General features: G+C 36.2%; 1 protein-coding gene across 2 annotated transcripts in view; it reads right to left on the bottom strand.

The window, feature by feature from the left end:
• Positions 1 to 205: 205 nt before the first annotated feature.
• fign (fidgetin) overlaps positions 206 to 20,362 on the bottom strand; it is a 37,369-nt gene continuing 17,212 nt past the window's right edge. For both annotated transcript variants that reach the window (XM_015047111.1, XM_015047112.1), the window contains one exon: positions 206 to 6,649. In XM_015047111.1, the coding sequence (XP_014902597.1) occupies positions 4,416 to 6,649 (2,234 nt within the window). In that variant the 3' untranslated portion in view covers positions 206 to 4,415. The remainder of the gene's footprint in view (positions 6,650 to 20,362) is intronic.

The raw sequence follows: 20,362 nt of genomic DNA, 5'->3' as shown, positions 1-20,362 counted from the left end.
TTTTTTTTTTTTGTTCTTTTTTTTTTTCCCCATAATAATAAAGAACTTAAAGATTGTCTTTTGTGTTTACTTGTGTTGTTTTTGTCTGATGCTTAACTTGGTTTGTTCTGAAACACTTCAAACATGGGAGAAAAAAAAAAAAAAAGCAGGAAGGGGCCAAACACTTTCACACCACTGTATATAAACATAGGAATTGAAAAAAAAAAAAAGTTAATCAAATATCTTCAAAAAATTTATCACTCTGATTATTCTGACAGGAAATTAGTAATTATTTTTGATAACCCCAGATACCCAAAGAAAAGTTAAGTGTGATTTAATGTCAGACAATGAGAAATAGGTTGTGTCTTTTTATGCAGTGTATGTAAACTTCTTTTTACTGGACGGGACCAGATCTTTTAATATCCATGATATCACCGGTGATTGATATATTTTACCACACATCTCTGATTCACCACTGAGCTCTTGAACCTGTAAGATGTGTGCTTGTTCACCCAACTCATGGTTTCAATGCCCAATTTTAAATGAAATAACAACCCAACCCACTACAGTTAGACGTTTGTATTTTCAGACATTTTCTGACTTTTGTGCCATTCATGCTTTTCAGTTTGTGCTCAAATAAAAAGCTGTAAACTGTTGATTGACTACGTTTTTAATAATCGTCACAAGTTTCCACTATTGACAGACATTGCTAAAAATGTTTGCAGTTTTTTGTAAATACACAAAGGTAGCACTGAAAATTCAAGAACACCAATTAATAAATTATTTTGAAAAAATGTAATAGGTTCTGGTCAATTTTCTTCTTTACATTTTGAAGCCTTGGCAAATTTTGGGATAAATTGACCCTTTTACTACTGGACTGTTTGTAACGATCACAGGTCAATTTGTGGCCACCACAACTCTTATTTAGGTAATGCTGTTTTAAAGCTACAAGTGGTAAGCTGTTTTATGCAAAACCAATTAGAAATATTTGCATTCATACTACAGTATTGCCGAGTTATATGGATAGGATCTGTGTGGTCTACTGTAAGAAAAGGTGAACATAAAAAATCAATAAGCAATATTTACCAACAGGCGGTTTCAAGGAGTTGTAGTTTAATCTAGAGTTGCATTCCATCAGGTTTAATAAGAGTCAGCCTGCTCAAACGGTGATTAGAACCAACATGATCGTGAATAGAACATAAAACATCTTCAGGTAAAACATAATTTAATTTTAATTCTATGCAAGATTCAGGTGTATTAAGTGGTATGATGATGATTTATCTTCATGGTTCATGAAAACACAAAGATGCAATCACAAATAAATCACCACCATGGTTTCAGTGCATGGGTACAGAATATAGTAGTTCTTTCAGTGGTACAAAATGGGATGAAATGGCAGTGAGGGTGCAAGCTGATGAGGAGGCACACAGAAGAAAATAAAGGATTTTAGTTTCATTCCAGGTTAAAAATAAAACAATAAATGATAAACCAATGTTCATCATCTAACTGGAACCACTGCCATCTGAATGTTTCAGGATGACTATGTGTCTACATGATTTCTGAAACAATTTTAACATGTGACTCTACATGACACACTTGACATAATTTGGGAGATTTATTTCTATGCAGAAAAAAAAAAAAAAACTCCAGAGTAATTATTTGTGAAAATTTTGCAATGTGATTCTTAGCTAAAAAAATCTGACTCAGCAGGTAATCAGGACTCAAATAAATGACCCACACCCTTAAGGGAACATATAGGCACTCAATTCACACACACACTTGTCTCTTCATATACAGACTTATAATAATCATTTTACAAATGACAAACTTGTGCAGTTTTAAAGATAATGCAGCAAAGATATTATAACTGGGAATACAGATAAAGCATTCAACATAATGTAAAAGTAGAGTCAAGTATCACTCTGGACTAAGGAATAACTTTCTCAAATTGTGCCATCGTCGTGGAAATTCTTTAAAAGTCCAGACCTTGAGAAGTTATTGGTTCCAGCCATGTTTCAATGAGAAAATGCTTAGCATTTGATAGAAGATTGAAATACGGTAAAGCATCAAGAAATATTGTATTAAGACACCTTCTTACAAGGAAAAAAAGTCTGTCAGTGCCTCTGCAGTTTCTGTACAAGTACCCAAACAGTGCCCTCTTCTCCTCTGGCATGTTTCAGTGTGAGTGTTTTGCTCACATTATAATACATTCAGTGCTTTTACTTGCCAATTAAGCTTTCAGACTGACTCATACATTGTTGGAAATGTTCTATGGAAATTTAGCAATTATTGGCAGCAAACAGTTTAATAATAGAGCAACTGTTTAAAATATGGGAGGAAAAATAAGTGGTATTTTGTACGAAAACTGTGAGTTTAGAATATAAGGAATGCGACTAAATTAATGAATTTGAGATAAAGAAAAGTGTAAAATCACTTGTGTAAACTTCTTATTGAAAGACTTTAAGACAAAGTATGAACACAGAATCACTAGGGTTTCTGTAACATCTTTCTGATTTTGCAGGTTCAGGGTTCAAACAATGTACAGCAACAACGCCAGGCACTGAAAATAATATGATAAAACCAAATTGTCCTAAGGCAAAGGCAAAGTGTGCCATTAAAAAAACAAACAACAAAAAAAAAATATAAATGTAAAGCATATTTTACACAAAAATACTTTTTGTTTTTAGCTGGGTATCATCATGAAATAAGATGGGCAAGCTGTGACATTTTGATGTCACTGTGAATTTGTCCTTCAGAGATAAACATAAGGTACAAAGGAACTTACACTGTACATAATCCTTGGGTTTTCATGAACGATAAAAACGGCAACAGGAGGCAACGGATCAGCTGTCTCGCTCAACCTTGAGATGTTTGTCTGCATTTTTAAATTTCTCTCGGCACAAGTTGAACACTTTAATCTCAAAGCTGGGATTAAAATAACGGGATCATTGTATCTGTTGTAAGTGAAGGTTTCTGACTTTGCAGCCAGCAGGAAATAAGAAAAAAAAAAAAAAAATCAAAAATGTAAAATGTATTAGCTCAAGGCTGCAATTTCACCCACACAATGGGGCCATTATTTCCAAAGGCAAACCCGTAATTGCAATACCAAATTCTATTTAAAAAATAAATAAAAGCTGAGAATCCTAAACAAATTGATTTTTAAGGTTTGCAAATAAACCATAATTATCTCCTCATACATTCACTGCAGGAACCTTCTCGTCTTGAGATTCTTGAGCTACCAAAAAAACCTTTTATATTTTAATGATGCAATTTTAAATGTGAGGCAAATGTTTATCACATGTAGTATTTTAATACAAGCTTAGTAGTACATATTACCAACACATTCCTGAGTTTTCAAAAAGAAAACGGAAAATATAGTACAACATTTATGTGTGAATTACTCTTAGTAATTAGCTGTAGAAATATTTTTAGGAATTTCACAACTAACAACCTCCAAACTTAAAGATGTGCAAAAAGCCTTAAAATAAATAAATCTTGTTCTGCAATAGCATAATCAGACATTGCAAAATGTAGAAAAATCCAACTTGAGTAAATTTATTCAGTCACTTTTAAGAAATTGTGAACGCACCCTTAGTGCTCTCCTGTTGGCAAATGAGGTTTAAAAAGTAATGTAAGAAAGGGCATCAATAGCAGTGGGGATTTAATACTATTATTTCTTATTAAATTAATGTACTCAAAATATAATATGGGATCTGCAAAAATATTTCATTATCATTTCAACCTCCTCCAATAAAAAATATATTTTAAAGCTTTTAACACATCTTTATCACAAATCCTAAGAGTTCTAGAGAGCATTAATTTAAACTGAAATCACATTGACCAATTTATCCTCAAACCTACCAAGGAAGGGCTACTGCAACCAAATTTAAGTCTTTAATGCAAACACAATTTGAAAGATATGTGCATGTCCATTTTGCTATGATTAAATAAATCACATGCACACATAAAACCTGTGCAAGGTAATTATGCTCAGGGAAAATTCTGCCAATCAATTTAACTCAGCTGAAATTAACCACAACAGTTCACGGAGAGCACAAAACAGACAAAGCTGAACACTTTTTGCAGTAAAAAAAACAAAGGTTTCTTTCACATTGTAAAGCTCTTTTATATAAGCACACCACCAATGAAGATTGTGAGGCAAAATGAAACTTAAACAGCACCATCTCAGGCACTTGATAGCAACAAAATCTCAAAATCAGCATTATATCTATATATATTTGTATATTTATATACAAAAAAGTGGGGCATCCTTTTAAATTTACTTTAATAAGCACGTAACACTGTGGGATGTCCAGATTGCTTCCATAACTCTAGATAAAATGCTGATATCACCACTGTTTTCTTATTGTTTGAAAAGAACCAAACACTGTTTTTACTTAGCACATTTTAAGGAAACTGTGTTTAACTGGTTCCATTCACTGACTACAGCCAAACATTTTATTCCACTCAGTGTACACATCAAGCTCTTTTTGTGATATGCTCGGCTGGAATTTGCAAAATACATTTTCAAAGTCTTGGTACGCGACTGGTCTCATCTGACTGGGATGGATGCTGGGAAGGTCAGCCCCAGGAATGCCATGGAGAGAGCCAACGACAGCCTCTTGACACAGCTGGACTACATCCAGTCCAGAAAAACCCTCTGTCCTCTGAACCAATAATGAAATTTCTTTGTCACTGAGACAATAGTTGTGCTGCGAGAGAAGTTGGCTGATTATCTGATGGCGTGCGGTTCCATCAGGCAATGGGATGAGCAAACGCTTAGTGAAGTACCTCCGTAAGGTCTCGGGTATCTCTTCTGGCTTACTGGTGGAGCAGACCACAAGAACATGGTCCTCTGCGGAGGTTAGAATACCATCGAGCTGGATGAGAAGCTCAGCCTTGAGGTGATTTACAGGGCTCTCCTCGGTAAGCTGGCCAGACAGCAGCAGATCCACATCGCTGATTAGGACTACTGCTGGTTGGCGACAGCGTGCTACAAGGAAAGAAGCTTGGATAATCTTGCCTCCTTCTCCAAGCCACTTGGTCACCAGTGCTGAACCACTCAGCCGCAACAAAGTGGCCCCCAGCTGGCTGGCCATGCAGCGTGCCAGTAGCGTTTTACCAGTTCCCTGAGGTCCAAACAATAGCAGACTCCGAGGTAATGTGGAAAGTCCGCTAAACATGTCAGGTCTCAAAATAGGCCACAATATCTCCTCTTTAATAGTTGATTTGGCCATATCCAGACCTGCAATGTCAGTCCAGTCTACCGGAGAGCCCTGCTGAAGGATTTCCGTGTTGACCATTTCCACCAGGTTGGAATCACTGTTCTTTAATTGTTCCTCTGCAGCATGGATGGACGAGGTAGCCGTTCCTAAATCAGGCCCTGAAAGGGAGTGGGAGAGGTGCTGTCTGTGCTCATCAGTTTGCTCGCTCATGATTGGAGACCCAAACTTGCTGTAGGGCTCGCCAGTTCTTAGATCTCCTGCAGAGTTTTTGGTTGATCCGTAAGATGGAGGAGTTAGCGCTCTGCCAGAGTGCACGTTAAATTTTCTTTGTTGATCAGAAGCCAGTTGCTGTTTAGTTGGTTTAAAAGCTAAAGACGATGGCTCGGTGTTTCTTTCAAAGCCAGTGCCCCTGTTCGAGTCTGAGACACTGCTGTCTGCTACTCTGTACATAGGGCTCTGTGAGGAGCGCTGTTGGCTGTAGTTGAAATTACCGTAGCTTGAGTCCACATCTCCATGTCCGCTCATGTAGAAAGCTTTTCGTTTTAATGAGTTGGACGAGCTGCCATTCAAAGGTGTAGGTGTGATTGGTGTGTGATTATGAGACTGGTAGGTGTATCCAGGCAAAGTGGAGGGAGGTATTGGAGTGGGAGCTGCAATGCCAGACGGTAGATAAGCAGAAGGTGGTGGTGGGGCTCCCCCAGGGCTATACCCAGGACCCACGGCAGTCTGTGAAGCATACCCTGTTGGAGGATAACTGTAGTTGGGAAGGTTGGGAGACCCAGCATTGTAGCTTGGCACTAAAGCAGGTGGAGGTGGAGGGGGTTGTAGAAGCCCAGCACTCTGGAGAGGAGAGGGGTGAGGGGAAGGGAGGGCGGGGGTGCTCTGGCTGCTGTAGCTGGAATGCAGGTAAGAGCCATTGTAACTGGCAGTATATTCCTGAGAGGGGAGGCCCGAGTGAAGAGTGGTGGCTGGATGACTCCCACAGTTACTACTTGAGTAGCTAGGCTCAGACAAGCTGCCTGCCACCCCTGGGGAGCTTCCTATGCTCGCAGACACGTCTGTAGGGGGGAGGGCAGCTGTCATTCCAGCTTTGCTCACAGATATAACATCTGGAGCACAGTTCATTGGGTAAATCCCCTCCTGCCAGGACTCATTCTCCGACTTTCGTCCATTCACGAGTCCACTGGAGCTATCGGAGTAGGCACACAGCAGGGCTCTCTCATTTGGGCCTTCTAGGATCCCAGAGTACTTCTCTGCATATTTCTTGAGCAGATTGGAGGCAGTCAGTGCAGAGATGTCATCGTTTGCCCACGCATACTGGTATGTTCGCTGTAAGTGCCCCCGATAGGCCTCCACTTTGTGTGCTGGGGAGCGGGTAGTGGATGAGATGTCAAAGTGTTGTTCTGCCCATTGTGTGTGCTCTGGGGTCCACTGCATCTTTAGACCTAGACAGTATGCATAAGGAAGAAATATGTCAACGTAAGCATTCATTTTTTTCCACAATGGGCATGAGTGGGTATGAGATTCTCACATTATAACCTTGAGCAGAAATACCACAATTTATGATATTTTGGTATTTAAGCAAAACTATGAAATGGAAATCTATAGATCATCTAATTAACATGAGACAGAAAAAACAACACTTATACCAACTGATGCATGTATATATGATTAATAATTGTCATTTTGATTTTGAGGAATTTGCCTAATACAGCTCTGGAAAAAATTACAAGCTGCTGTTATTCATTATTATTTATTTATTTTTTTATAAATCAGGATCCCTTAACTGTACGATGGCCTTTCCATTCCGGTGTCTGTTGAACTATGCCAATGCTGATTTCTGAATCTTTCCAATTATTGTGTTGTTCAAAGATGAAATTGAAATTGCTTTTGTGTGTAAATAGTAGTCAGTAAAACATGAAAAACATTGCAGTGGTCTCTGATTAATAAATGCATAAAGTAGTGCAATAAAGTAGAATTAGAAACTGTTTACTTTAAATGACTGTTGCGTATTTTACTATGCGGTTAAGGCAGATAATTAATACTCCCAGGAGAAGTAATATTGAATTTGGTAAATAAATAACTTGAACAATTAATTGGAATGCAAATAAAGGTTTTTCAATTGATTATGAAGAGTATGAATAATTCTCAGTGTGCCATTGTCAAAATACATGGCTAAATAATATCATAGAAAACAATACTCATTTGACATTGTTTTATTATCTTTTGAGAAATGTACATCTTATACCCTAACCAAAACATGTTGCTTGGTTGTATGAGTATATTAAATGTGTATTGATAATGTTAGTCTCATTTTTTTTATATTGTATTTAAACTGTTTTATTAAACCTTTAAACCTTTTTAATATTTAAAAGGAAAAAAAAAACAGTAGGTTGATAATTAGTAGGCTATGTGCAGTAGAACCGTTCTTATAGTTTGTAGTTGCTTTTAGCTTGCAGCCATAGTTTTTGCTTTTTAAGATGAAAAATTATTACAAACAGCCAAGCTAGTTGTTTTAGGTAACCAAGGGAAAATTTTAGCCTTCTTTACACAACTTGACCCACAATACACAGCAACATGTTTAGGAGGGCAGTGTGGTTCTACTCCCAAGCCCATTTAACAATAAGAAAAAAAAAAAAAAAGAAGAAAGAAAGACATTTTATTTTTCCCAAGCTGTTGAGATTAAAACACTAAAAGCTGCTGGAGTGCATTAATTTTAAATATACAGACAGACATACACAACTAACTTAATGGTCAGCATGAGGATATTGGAGCCAACACCTGGTTACCATGGAATAATCTATCCAATGCAGAGCAGAATGACACAGACATTGCAGGTCAGTCTATAATCCAACTCTCATCTGAGGCATTCTGAGACAGTTTCAAATCTGCTTGGAGGAGAGCAGCAAAGCAATCTTCCTTGGCAGCGCTCTGTTGCTTTCATCACACAAAGCCCTCAGCCCAGCATGAATTACATCCACATCGAGTCTGCCTACTGCTTCCCACCCGACAGAGTGAAGAGGGAAAAAAACAAAAAAAAAAACAAGCTTCACTTGTCTTTTTCTCCGCAGCTTCGCTCAGCCTCTATATGAGGCCTAAAAGGGTTTGAATGACAGAAATAATGAAGTTAAATCCTAAAGTCGATCTGCAAGTAATAATAATAAAAAAAATATTCCGTCTAGCTGTGCTTCTTTATTCTGGGATGATGGGTAAATATTCCCTCAGAACAGTTTGCGGGAGATTAATTCTCAAAACAATTTGAAATGGTGAACAAAGTCTTGTGCATCTTTCATCAGCATTAAGCTGAGTGAGATACGCAGACACATGAGAGAGAATGATCCAAACATGTCCCTCTCTTTGTTCTGTTGACACCATGACGCTATACTTTATACTTCAGCGGGTTAAGCAGATATCAGACGATTCGAACTGAAAAACAGCTAGTGTCCAGAGGCAGATTACAAACGCATGGTTTGTCTGTGAATTCCCTTCCGATTCCCTCCCAGCCATTTGCCAACCAGCCACACTAGACACCAGCAGCTAATTAGCAGGATGATGCTGCACTAATTGTGTTAATTTACAAGGTTTTAGTCAAAGAGATCTGTGCTGTGGCTCACATTGTTGTCAACCATCCAAGCTAATGACTGAAGGGAAATAAGCCTGAGGCAATAAGCTTGTGGGGAAAAATATGGTGATCAAAATACAAAAAAAAAAAAACAAATCCTAATGGATTGCAACTGAATGGAATTATTAAGAACATATAATCTGTAAAACAAAAAGATTAGTATTGTAATTGCATTTGTAACAAATTTATGAATTTTCACTAAGCAAACTAACAGAGATCCACCAATTAGGATTTCCTGGCAGATATTGATTTCTGGTTTTCTTCGAGGGATAATCAGCTGATTCCAATATTGATGGATTCTTATTTTTTATTCTGAAGAACAAATAAAAGAGAGAGAAAAAACGAATGCTCAAAATAATGCTTATTGCTATGTATACATTGAAGTATATGCCAATTACCTTATTAAGATTTTTCTTGGGAAAAAAAGAGAAGTTTTCAGTTTTGGCTGATCTAACCAACAAGAGAAAAAAAGTGTTTTACTGTTGGAGCCAATCCCGAATAAAACAAGCAGAGTTAAGTGCCTGGCTGAGTGATTGGTGAAACTCCTCTTTTCTTTTTAATCAGTATGTTTTAGAAATCCTTATTTTAAATCAAACTATTTCTAAGGTAAATCTGATTTTTTTTTTCTTATGAAATGAAAAAAAGAAAAAAAATAGAAGGAAAAAAATATCTTCCAATTAATGCAGAATTGAGGAAACAGCAATGAGTGCTGTATTGTCTGCCAAGAATCTAAAGCGGTGGTGACACTGCAGCGAGAGTAGCGGGATAATGGATTTTGTAAAAATCATTCAGTTGAGTTCCTTAACACTCAAGGCCCATTTTGTCAATAGCAAAATTGCACACAGCTCACACTGAGGGAGATTCTTCTATTACTGCAAATCCTCTCTGAACAATTTGCCACTTTGGACAAATCAAAGAGGAGCTACTCACAAAGTGTACTTGAGCTCACTGAGCATCAGGTGTTTTATATAAAACAGAGAAAATCCAAGATAGTCAAAACAGATTTGCACTTTTTTGTTAGCTTAACAAAAATATACTAATCAAAGTAACCCACTTAATGCAAAATATTACTGACATTTTGTAAATACTCCACGCACTCGTAGTGCATGCATTTTAATTCTTTGCAGTATTACACATTGAGGAAAAATACATTTTCAAATAAGATATGCTGCATGGAAAGCACAAACTCTATATTACCTTACACATATTTTCCATCAAGCCAGATGATATAAACTCTAAAAGAATTCCCCCAGAAAAAATTTACTGATAAATACGCCACATGCTGAAAAGTATTCGACACACACAACAATCCGCTGCTTTGGATACTTGAGTGAAATGTTGTCCTTTATTCTACCTGCACCTCAAAAAGGGGAAAAAGCATCTACAGTTTCCTTTGTTGTTCTCAAATAGTATAATTAGAGACCGTTCAACAAGAGGAATGTTCTCACTGCCTTAGGACATGAGCTAAAGTTCCACTGATCAGCCAAAAAAAAAAAAAAAAAAAGTCTTGTTTTCCTGTTTTGAATTTGTCAATTCTTGGGTGTATTTAAATTCTGAGAAGCCTATTTTGCAAAACTTTTTTTTTTCCCCTCTCCCAATTTTGGTCATGTTTTGTCGGTGCCAAAGTCAAATAAGCTGTCTTCTACTTTATGTGAAATCTAATTAAGAACCACACATTTCTGATAGGCATACAGACTTCTCATTATTGGTATGAGATTCTCACTCACTCTGTACAAAAACTTAACTGAAATGTGATTTTAATTATAGGGAAAACATACAATTATTCATGCTTCTTCTAAAATATTGATACGTTGATTATTGCAGTTCTGATACCCATTTATACAAGTTATTCAGTATTTTTATTTTATGCATATGCTTAATTAGTAGGACTATCTGCTCTGGTAGTTGACCATCCAGTCAGCTGCTCAACACACAGGCTGTTTGTAGAAGCCTTGCATAATCTATTACAAATTTAGTAATGGGACAAAGCAAAAGTCCACTTAGAAAAACTCTAGCTAATTATAAATTGTAAGCAATATACTCTGTAAGTATAGTTATTACGTTGCCTATGTTTGGTAGGTGCCAAAGTATTTGGTGATGGTTGCTGTATAGTGCTGCAGAAAATGTCTACAGGGTAGAAATGCTGATAAATTCAATATGAGGATGTGTTGACATGGAAAAAAGATGCTTTATTGACAAAACGGTGATTGCAGCCTGATGCAGGTGGAACTTTCTTGATAAACTATGTTTGGTTTGGAAGGAAGGAATTTATTAATTTATTCCAGTGTGTAAATAACCAACTAACTGAGGTCCACATTTACAAATAACCCAAAGCAATATGATATTTAAACTCCATCTTTAATTATATCGTCATGGCAACATTTGCCATCATTATCACATATTGAATGTTTCCTAATATTTTGAACTTCTCCCTCCATATTTTTTTAAACTATAATTTAAAAATATTTCCCAATGGGGTAATTTGCATCTGGAAATATTTAAGTAATAAATATATAAAGTGGTGAACTTGCTTTTTTGTAAGAAATGGATTAGAGAAGATTCAGAACTCTCCACCACTCTTCCAGGCATCTCAATACAAAAGACTAAACTGTAGGAGCAGAATGACAGAAAAATTTAGGAGATTTGAAAATAATGATTGTACACTTTAATATCTCATCTTTACACTCATCTCTATGACCAAAGTGTTATGTACTAATTACTGCACATACAATGTCCCACTCTTCAACAAAAAGAAAAGAAAGCATTGATGGGAGGCATCTGGCAAGTGGTAAAGCAATGGTGTCATTTGGTGCCGTGCTGTTTAATTTCTGGTTGAGTGATCGTTGTCGATGAAACAGGGACGCTGACCTTTTTGGTAACTATTAATTTGGTAAGCCCTATAGGCCGATTTTAAGCAAACAAGGCTGGGGCCTCCACTCTGTCCATCCAATTTCCTAGTGCGTAAATTGGACCACCGCTTGCACAATTCTCTATTCATTACAGTGCTGCTGAAAGGAAGCACAGAGGTGGCAGAGTGGTTTTCTTTTCCCCTTTCTGTGCATGTGTGCACGGTTTGTGTGTACGAGCAATCGGGTGAGGAAGAGAGAAGCAGAATGGAAGCGAAATGCCTTCCAGGAGGTTCCCAAGCATAAAGAGCTGGACCTTCCTTTCGTTCTGTTGCTCTGGACGGGGGGGGGGAAGGGGGGGGTAGAGTGGGTGGGTTGAGGATCGTGGTGGGGGAAGTAAAAGCTGTCGTAATTGAAACGCAGCCTAATCAGACTCATTACCATTTTTACCAATTTGCACCACCAAAGATGCTTATTAGGTAACTGTGTTTAATAAGCTGCTCTTTAGAAAACTCACTGTAATGAGCTCTTTAAAGTCAGACTTGAGCGTGATTACACACTGAAAGTGTTTTTGCAAAGCTGAAGCAGACTGGTGCATTAAACCATGTAGGATGTCATAATTAAGCAACACAATCTCAATGCTTCACACCAACAATAGTCGATGCTAAAAAGTATTCGTCGCTACTGATCATTACAATTCAAGGATTTGTTTTTTATCACTGGATATAAACTTAATTATGGAGATGTTTGCTTTTATTCTGCATAGACGGAGCTTTTTACTCGACGATCACACAAATACAGCCGACAGCCAGCAATTATGTTTATAAATAAAAACACTCTCGTGCTTACATTCACATTCACTAGAGATCGTCAGAGTAGGGATGGGACGAAACACTAATGCAATGTGAAATGGTAATTGGCACAGCTACGGACAGTCATTCATCTTACATATCAAGTTAAGACAATTTAAACTCAATTTAGATCTCCGTGTGGCAGTAATTCTCATCTTTGGATAGCAGGGTGCCATTTAACCCCTCATTTGGAAAAGACACGTCTTCCTCCGTTACTGTCTTTTCCAGGGCTACTGTCCACACATTTCACAGCTTGGCCACCCATGGCAGCAAATTACTGCTCTCCTCTAAATTCTTTAGAGTCCACTGATCCAAGCAGATGATATTCTCATCAAAGGTGGAAAATGACTGTAAAAGAATGCGTTTTGAGATTTTAGGTAACACGTTGAGAAAACACCTTTCAGTGACGAGAGCTTCTGTTTGCAATCAATGACAAACGCAGAAGGTGGATAGCAACAGAGTCACTGCAGCTAGTAATTTAAATCAGCTGTTCTAAAGGAACAAATCTTGAGTGATTTTCAGTGAAAATCAAAAATGTGTTTTAAAATGATGGCCAATGGATTGAAAATTCCTGTTAATAGTTAATGATTACTCAAATTCGATAAAGCATTATTAATTTATTGGACGATCTAGAGTTTTGTATAGATTTCTAGAGGATTTAATGACCAGATCAACCTGGGTGTCAAGGTAATATATTCTAATTTCCTGAACTATTGCAATTATATATATATACACACATACATTATCTGATTTAGTTATGCAATCTGGTTTAAAATTTGTATCTAAATTAAATGTACAGAATTTTAAGATTTTATATACAACACATTTATAATGGCATTTATGAGTATTTTACAGTGATAAACCACTCACTCCCAGAAACATTTTTAAATTGTCAATTTTTCAGATGGACTTGTATTTAAGGTATTTAAGTGCTGCTCCTTAGAATTTTATATTTATTGCATAAAAAAGACTCTTTATAATCTGATAGACGTTCTTAGATAGAAAACATTTCAACCAGTTTGAATAATAAACTCGACTGCATTTTTTTGATAATTACGATACATTTTCAATGCATGTTATTGGAATAGATTTGCAGGCTCCAGCTTGAATTGACATTTTCTTTTGTAAAGTATCTCGAGATGGTAAGTGTTATAAATTGGTTATTAGAAAAATAAACTGAGTTTAATTGAAATAAGCCAACTGCAATATATGAAAAAAAAAAAAAAAACTTGTTACAAAGATTTAAAAAGATGAACGACATCTGGCACTAATGCAGGCCATGAAGACAATGTCTAAGCGTGGAAACAAGCATATCATTCCTATTTTTTCTTTTTTTTCTTTTTACTTATGGCACCGTCTAAATAATTACCCACATCTGTTTGCAGACGTTTGCATTAATAAAAGATGACGACCTTCATTTTTTTATAGTCTGCTGTATTGATGACAAATCAAAACTTCTGTCATTTTCCTCAGCGAGATTCCCATTTACTCTGTAGGACAGCCTGCTGTAGTGACTTGCACAATGGACCATGTCACTGCTGGCTGCACCCGTTAAAGCAAACAGATGCATACGATGATTATGTTAGATACATAATCACAAAGTCAACAGATTCTTCCACTCCTTATATAACAGAATGTAGGATGCTCAGTATGGTAGCATTAGACCCCTTCCAGACTCACCAGTCCTGTTTAAAGTTTAATATCACATCAAAAGTTGTAATTTAAAGTATCTAAAAGCAATCTAGCTCGGATCACAATTTGGACACAGCCTTGGTTCTTAAAGTAAACTAGCTCTATGAGAAGCAAACTCACTTTTTTTTCCCTCTCTACACAAATCTACACATTCCTAAGCCAAGACAATTCAATGTATACACTGTAGTCTGAAGATTCATTACTGAACTCATTACTTATAATCATAATATATAATGATTACTTAAAATGATTCCTAAAGTTTTATCAAAACGGTAATTTAACTTCAAACACATTTTATACTTTGCTTTTATCAATTCAATTAGCCAACTATCACTATAGTGGTTTAGCAGTGAAGTTCAGGTTAGTGAGTGCTCCCCCATAAGTTCACCAATAATGTTAATAACCAGAGAAAGGTATATTAGAAATCTTTTCTTTTAGCAAGGGTTTATATTTGCTAACTCACTTGACTAAGTCAATAAATAGTTCAGTAGAAAACATATCTGGATCCAAAGATCTTAAATCATTGCACCAAACTCATAAGAGAATGGGTTCTGCACGTTTTTATTCCAGTCATATTTCTCCAGGTACACGGAGGCTTTGCATTTCTTATTGCTTTATTTAATTAAAGTGGTCATCTTATGGCTTTAACAGATTTTCCATGTTCCAAGTGTGGTAGGTCTGTGCTTCTATTCACACAATTTATTTCATTTCATTTTCACAATACAGCTCTAAGCTTAAGTCTACAGTGTTCAGTCCAGCCAAATAAGAGGGGACAATTAGCTTTTTGTCAATTTCCTACTTGGGGGGGTGGAGAAATAGACTTAAGTAATTTCTCACCAGAAATGAGCGCAATTAATTTGTTTTTGTCATACCTCTATGATAAATTGTCCGTATGCGTATGAACAATCTCCAAAAATAGTATTTTCTCAAAAATCATATTTAATTCTTTTTAGTGGTTTGACACATGAATTTTTTCTGTTATGTCTTATCTGCTACCCTGTGAATAATAGCTTAACTGTTGTTAATGTCTTGTCAGACACACTTCATGTGTGGTCAACAAGTCCTGGGCTGTAACAAGGTGAATAACACAGAAACCTGCCAAACTCTCATTTTAACAGTCATTGCAACATTGGTACCAAGTTATCTCCGTTTCTTGTGTTTGGCTTACAAAATGGTATCAAACCACATGCCTTTACCTAGAATTTAAGCCTTGGTTAAAGCTTTTGCCAGCACAAAATGCTTGGAGCAAAAGAAAAGCTTTTTCTGTATAAAAGGATAAAAGTTTTTTTTTTTTTTTTTGTACAGAATTAGCTAGAACAGCCCTAAATTATGGTGAGTACCGGGCTATGAGTCAATCAAAACAGGGGGAATTGTGCTAATGTTGGCCTCATGCAAAAGCAAACTGCACAAGAAAACATTGTTAGCAGAAGCAAGATGTGAGTTGATTTAAGATTGTAGGTGTCAAGTCAGATTTATGTTTAGAAAGACATGACACAGCAAAACACATTTTAGGTGAAGAGTTGTCAGAACATTATAATAACTAAATCGAGTTGTCTGTTGGAGCAGAATACTAAAGGGGCACTATTATGTAATATCAACTTTTTTGAGCTTTACATCATGTTACAATGTTATTCTGTCATCAAAAAACGTACCTGGAGGGTTGCCTCAATTTTTTCATGCATGTTTGAGAAATACTTTCATCTCCTGTGGCAACCACTCAGCTGTGCAAAACGCCTGGGTGCACCTAGCACCACTTTCAAGATGCAGCTCTTCCTCTGAGCTGCAGCTTCCAAGCTTTCGTACTTCCGCCTCACAACCCGCCCCCCCACCACCACCACCACCACCATTCACAGCTCCTAAAGATTAGCTTGTTGCAGTTAGCAAGCACCTGTTGGAACTTGTGCATCACCTGAGCACATTGTATGAACTACTTCTCAGTAATTCTGGTGAAAAAAATAGTTAAATGAGGACTGCTGTTGTGATAACTTTCTGAAGGCGAAGTTTCAGAAAGAGCAAGAGTTTGTAAAGAGACAAATACCCAATTTCAAGGTGTTAAATTACAAAGTCAAATTTCTTTTAAGTCATATTTGATAAATATAGCATTTTTATAACAACTGAAGTCAACAGTTACTTGATTGTGCAATAAAATGGCACTGTGCCTGGAAAATGCATAATACTGTTCCTTCTGCATCTTAAAGAGGCTCTGGATTTTGGATAAAACGTCCTATACCAACTGCTTAAATCTTCATAATTAGGATTGTTTATTTTCTTATGATTCCAGAAACTGAATTTTGTATTTGGCAATTCTAAATCATTCCTGCTTTATTAAATGTTCTGTTTTACTTGAGAGGTGACCAACAGCAAGTTTTTTTGTTTTTTTTTCTTACAATGTGTATGTGGTTTTGAGTGTAAGGACATAAGACCTCTAAAGTCTTTGCAGCGCCATTTCTCAACACTGCCTGTCACATAATTTCCCCTCTGAAAATACCCTGTCAAATCTTATGGGATGCGTTTCATTTATAGTAATAAGACATTCAATAAAACAAGCTGATATTTTACTGCCGTTTACTTACATTAATAAAAGAAAAAAAATATTGAAAGAGATAATGTATTTTTTTATATAATCTGCAGATAAAACTGCTTGATTAATTTGGAAAATAAGTTTGGCAACTACAAAGCTGCTAAAATCTTGAATCTTCAAGCTTAGAAACCATTTAGAAAGACACTGGTCAACTGTTCCCAGCGATCTTATATCACCAGGTCAAATACTGAAAAATTAAATGCATTAAATGTAAAAACTCCATATTTTGGTTCTCTGAACACATTAACCAATAGCTTGTATTTTGATGGTGTTGAGCTGAATAAAAATCAGAAAATATTTTAAATTATAATTAAACATTTGTTTTGATATTTTTGTATTTCATATTTTTCAATATAATTTCTTAAACTTGATTTACACAATTATTTACATTTTGTTTACAGGATACTTTCAAAAAATACAAAAAACTAAACATAATGCATTTCAAATAGAGTAGTGTAATGGTGTTGGCAATAAACTTAACAGTAAAATGATTATTCGTCTTAGTGATTAAGAAGGGTCTCTGAATAAATCCAGAGTTAAATTTCTGATACACCATTTTATGGCACATTGATTTTTTTTAAAAAGCAAATCTGCAATAAACTCCGCTGGCTTTCCACAAGCTACGTTTCTCATTTTCCCCACTAATTCAGTAAATTGTGAGGTTGAGCTGTCATTTCTTTTTCTCAGCTAAGCTCATTAAATTATGACTCTTCAGGCCAAAAGGGCCCAAAGGCAACATCTTCCATTACTGCCCCAAGTACAGCAAAGTCTACACACATACTGAAAGAATGGACCCAGCACAGTCCAGTGGAACGTAAACACTGGTTTAATCCAAGTCAACTCCTGGAGACAGCCTTCAAAGTGTTACTGCAGTGCATCATTCTTAGGAATACTCAAATGGGTTGTTGGCTAAAAGAACACAACGATTTAATGCAAGCTCTGGGTAAAACATGTTTAACTTTACAGCACAAACATAGGAAAAGCTGTAATTGTATAAGCCTGTGTGCATAGTCACTTCACTTCTTCAGGGATTACACACTTCAAGAGAGAGCAGAGGCAGATTGTAACCCTACTATGAGGGATCATTGACCAAAAGCTACTCACTAACATCTTTATAACGCAAAAGTTTAGCAGCTAAACAAGAAAAAGAGTTTAGCTGCCCCAAGGAAGAGAAAAACAAGCCCAACTCCTCGACTTTTACTTTAAAGCTGCACAGAGAGTCATGTGACTTTCACACCAGCAGGCCCGCTGGACATTCACAAATTATCCTGTTCACTGGACCAGGTTACAACTGTGATTAATTCCAACCATTAGACTTTATAACTGTAATAACCTGATTAAGAGAACACAGTGACATTATAAAGAATGTCATAATTCACAGTATTGGGAAACTCAGTTTTTTTACAAGAAAAAGAGCCACTCAAAACGAACCGTAGTCCTTCTCTAACTAATGACATTTGCTATTCGGATTTAAATATAAACAACTTGATTGCTACCAATTTTTGTTAAGAATGTTTGTAATTCTATGACACCATGAGAATCACAAGCTTGCATATGTATTAAGGAAAAGGGCAACTTGTAGTTATCTTGTGGTTATACTTTGAAGTTACTCCTCAAGTTTCTGACTTTTAGTGAGTAAGTGTTGGGAATGAAACATGTCTAGCTTCCACTTCAAGTCAATACTTCCAGACGATGTCATGTATTCACATCTATTAATGACCAACAATGAGAAAGTTTCTGATGGTAAAAGAAAATTTAAGCTTCTTATCCTTATGTCAGAAACTCATCACAAAGAAGGACCTTTAAGGTGATTTCCTAAATTGATTTCCACATCTGACCTTCAATAGCTAATTTTATTTAAACGCCATTAAAGTTATTTTATTGCTTCAGTAACAGCCTTCTATAGTATAAAATTCAAACTAAATTCAAACTAAACCCTAATTGAAAATACCCGAGCGAGCAGAAATAGGTTGCTTGTCTGCAATCACTGTCAGAGACATTGTGAAGCTTTCTGTGGTTTCAACTGCAAAGTCTCAAAGAAGGTCACTTTTCCAACACAGGCCAGACAAAAGGTGAAATGAGACAACTGAAGCAATCTTAGGTCAATATGAAATAGAAATCTCTCAGCTATACTGTAATAAAGTTACTGAAGTGAAGTAGTGAAGCCATAAAGGGGAACTTTTACAAGGAAAGAGCTGTCGAGAAGATTGGTTCGCCTACTGGCAAACAATGCCTTCAAAGAGCTAAGCTGGCATGGCGAACACGGCACCAAGGAACTGAGGAAAGCATTTTCACTTTTAGCAAAAAGGTTCGGGTTTAAAACAAATGCAAATTTATTTTTTTAACCAAGAAAAGCCTGTTTACTGCCAAATAAATTCTGTATACCGTATTAATGTGGTGTTTAAGAGGTTTAAACATAAATAAAATAAACAATCTTTACCTGCTTAACATTGTGATAGTGTGACTTTTCTTGACTGTGGTTTGGATGTTTTGAGAACAGACAGAATTTTGGTATTTTAGAATGTTTATACTTTTATTTCAAAGTTCAACTTCCTGGTTGTGTTTTGGACAGAGAGTCTCACAATATTTGTAAGAAAAGGCACTGAAGACTTCAGGTTTTATTTAATAAATGTGACAGTGTTGTATGCTTGATAGTTTTGACTTGAATTCCAAAGAGAAAAAAGTGAAAACCAATGGTAAAAACATCTATCCAAATAAATACATAAAATCTCTGACATGATTGCGTTTGTGCAATCCTGATACTAGATATCAGTTTACTCAGATACTCAGCCACTTCTACTGTATGTCTCTTTGGCACCATGCTGCCAGACACCAACACACAAGCTAAACAGGAATGGGAAGTGACTAAGCTTACAAAGTTCCAGTTTGACAGAGACAAAAAACTGTACACTCCAATTCTGTTGCCCAACAGACTCAGTCAAGTGCCCTCAAGCACTTTATGATGCACATGTGCACTTAGAAAAAGAGCCAGGAATTCATAAATTTACCAAAACTTTTAGCCATTAAATTCTAATTAAAGGAAATTAATTAGCATTGTGCTTAAAAAGGGTCAGCGCAACATAAGGCCCTTTCCGTCATTACGATATGTAAAACATGAAAAAAACAAAAACAAAAACAAAAAAAAAAAAAAAAAAAACGGAGTGCAACATCCATACAATGAGGACACTGTTCGATTTAGAAAGTTTTACGGAATATAGAAATTTTAAAGTTAGCCATTTTCAGTATTAGTGAGGTGTAGAAAAGTGAAGTTAGAGGAACAAGAAATGCTTTAGAGAGTTATTTAAAGGAGAAAAGATTTGCATTTGAAATGTGTTGGCCGTTTTCATTTAGTCGATGGACCCTGGTCATTACGCTCACTTTGTTTGTTTGCAATTTGGCTTGTTTTGTACCAATTGAGGACGTCTTATTAAACCTGAAAAAAGGGCAACATGTCGCTGAGCAGACATCAGTAGATATCTGGCAGCAAAGCTTTTTTGCTTTATGCTTTGTTTAACATTTTTTAAGGCAATATGTTAAAGGTAGTATAAAATGTCAGTAATGAAACT

Source organism: Poecilia latipinna, unplaced genomic scaffold, assembly GCF_001443285.1.
Source record: "Poecilia latipinna isolate Pla-1442-1.1 unplaced genomic scaffold, P_latipinna-1.0 Scaffold807, whole genome shotgun sequence".
Classification (NCBI taxonomy): Eukaryota; Metazoa; Chordata; class Actinopteri; order Cyprinodontiformes; family Poeciliidae; genus Poecilia; species Poecilia latipinna.
This window is presented reverse-complemented; position numbering and strand designations above follow the sequence as displayed.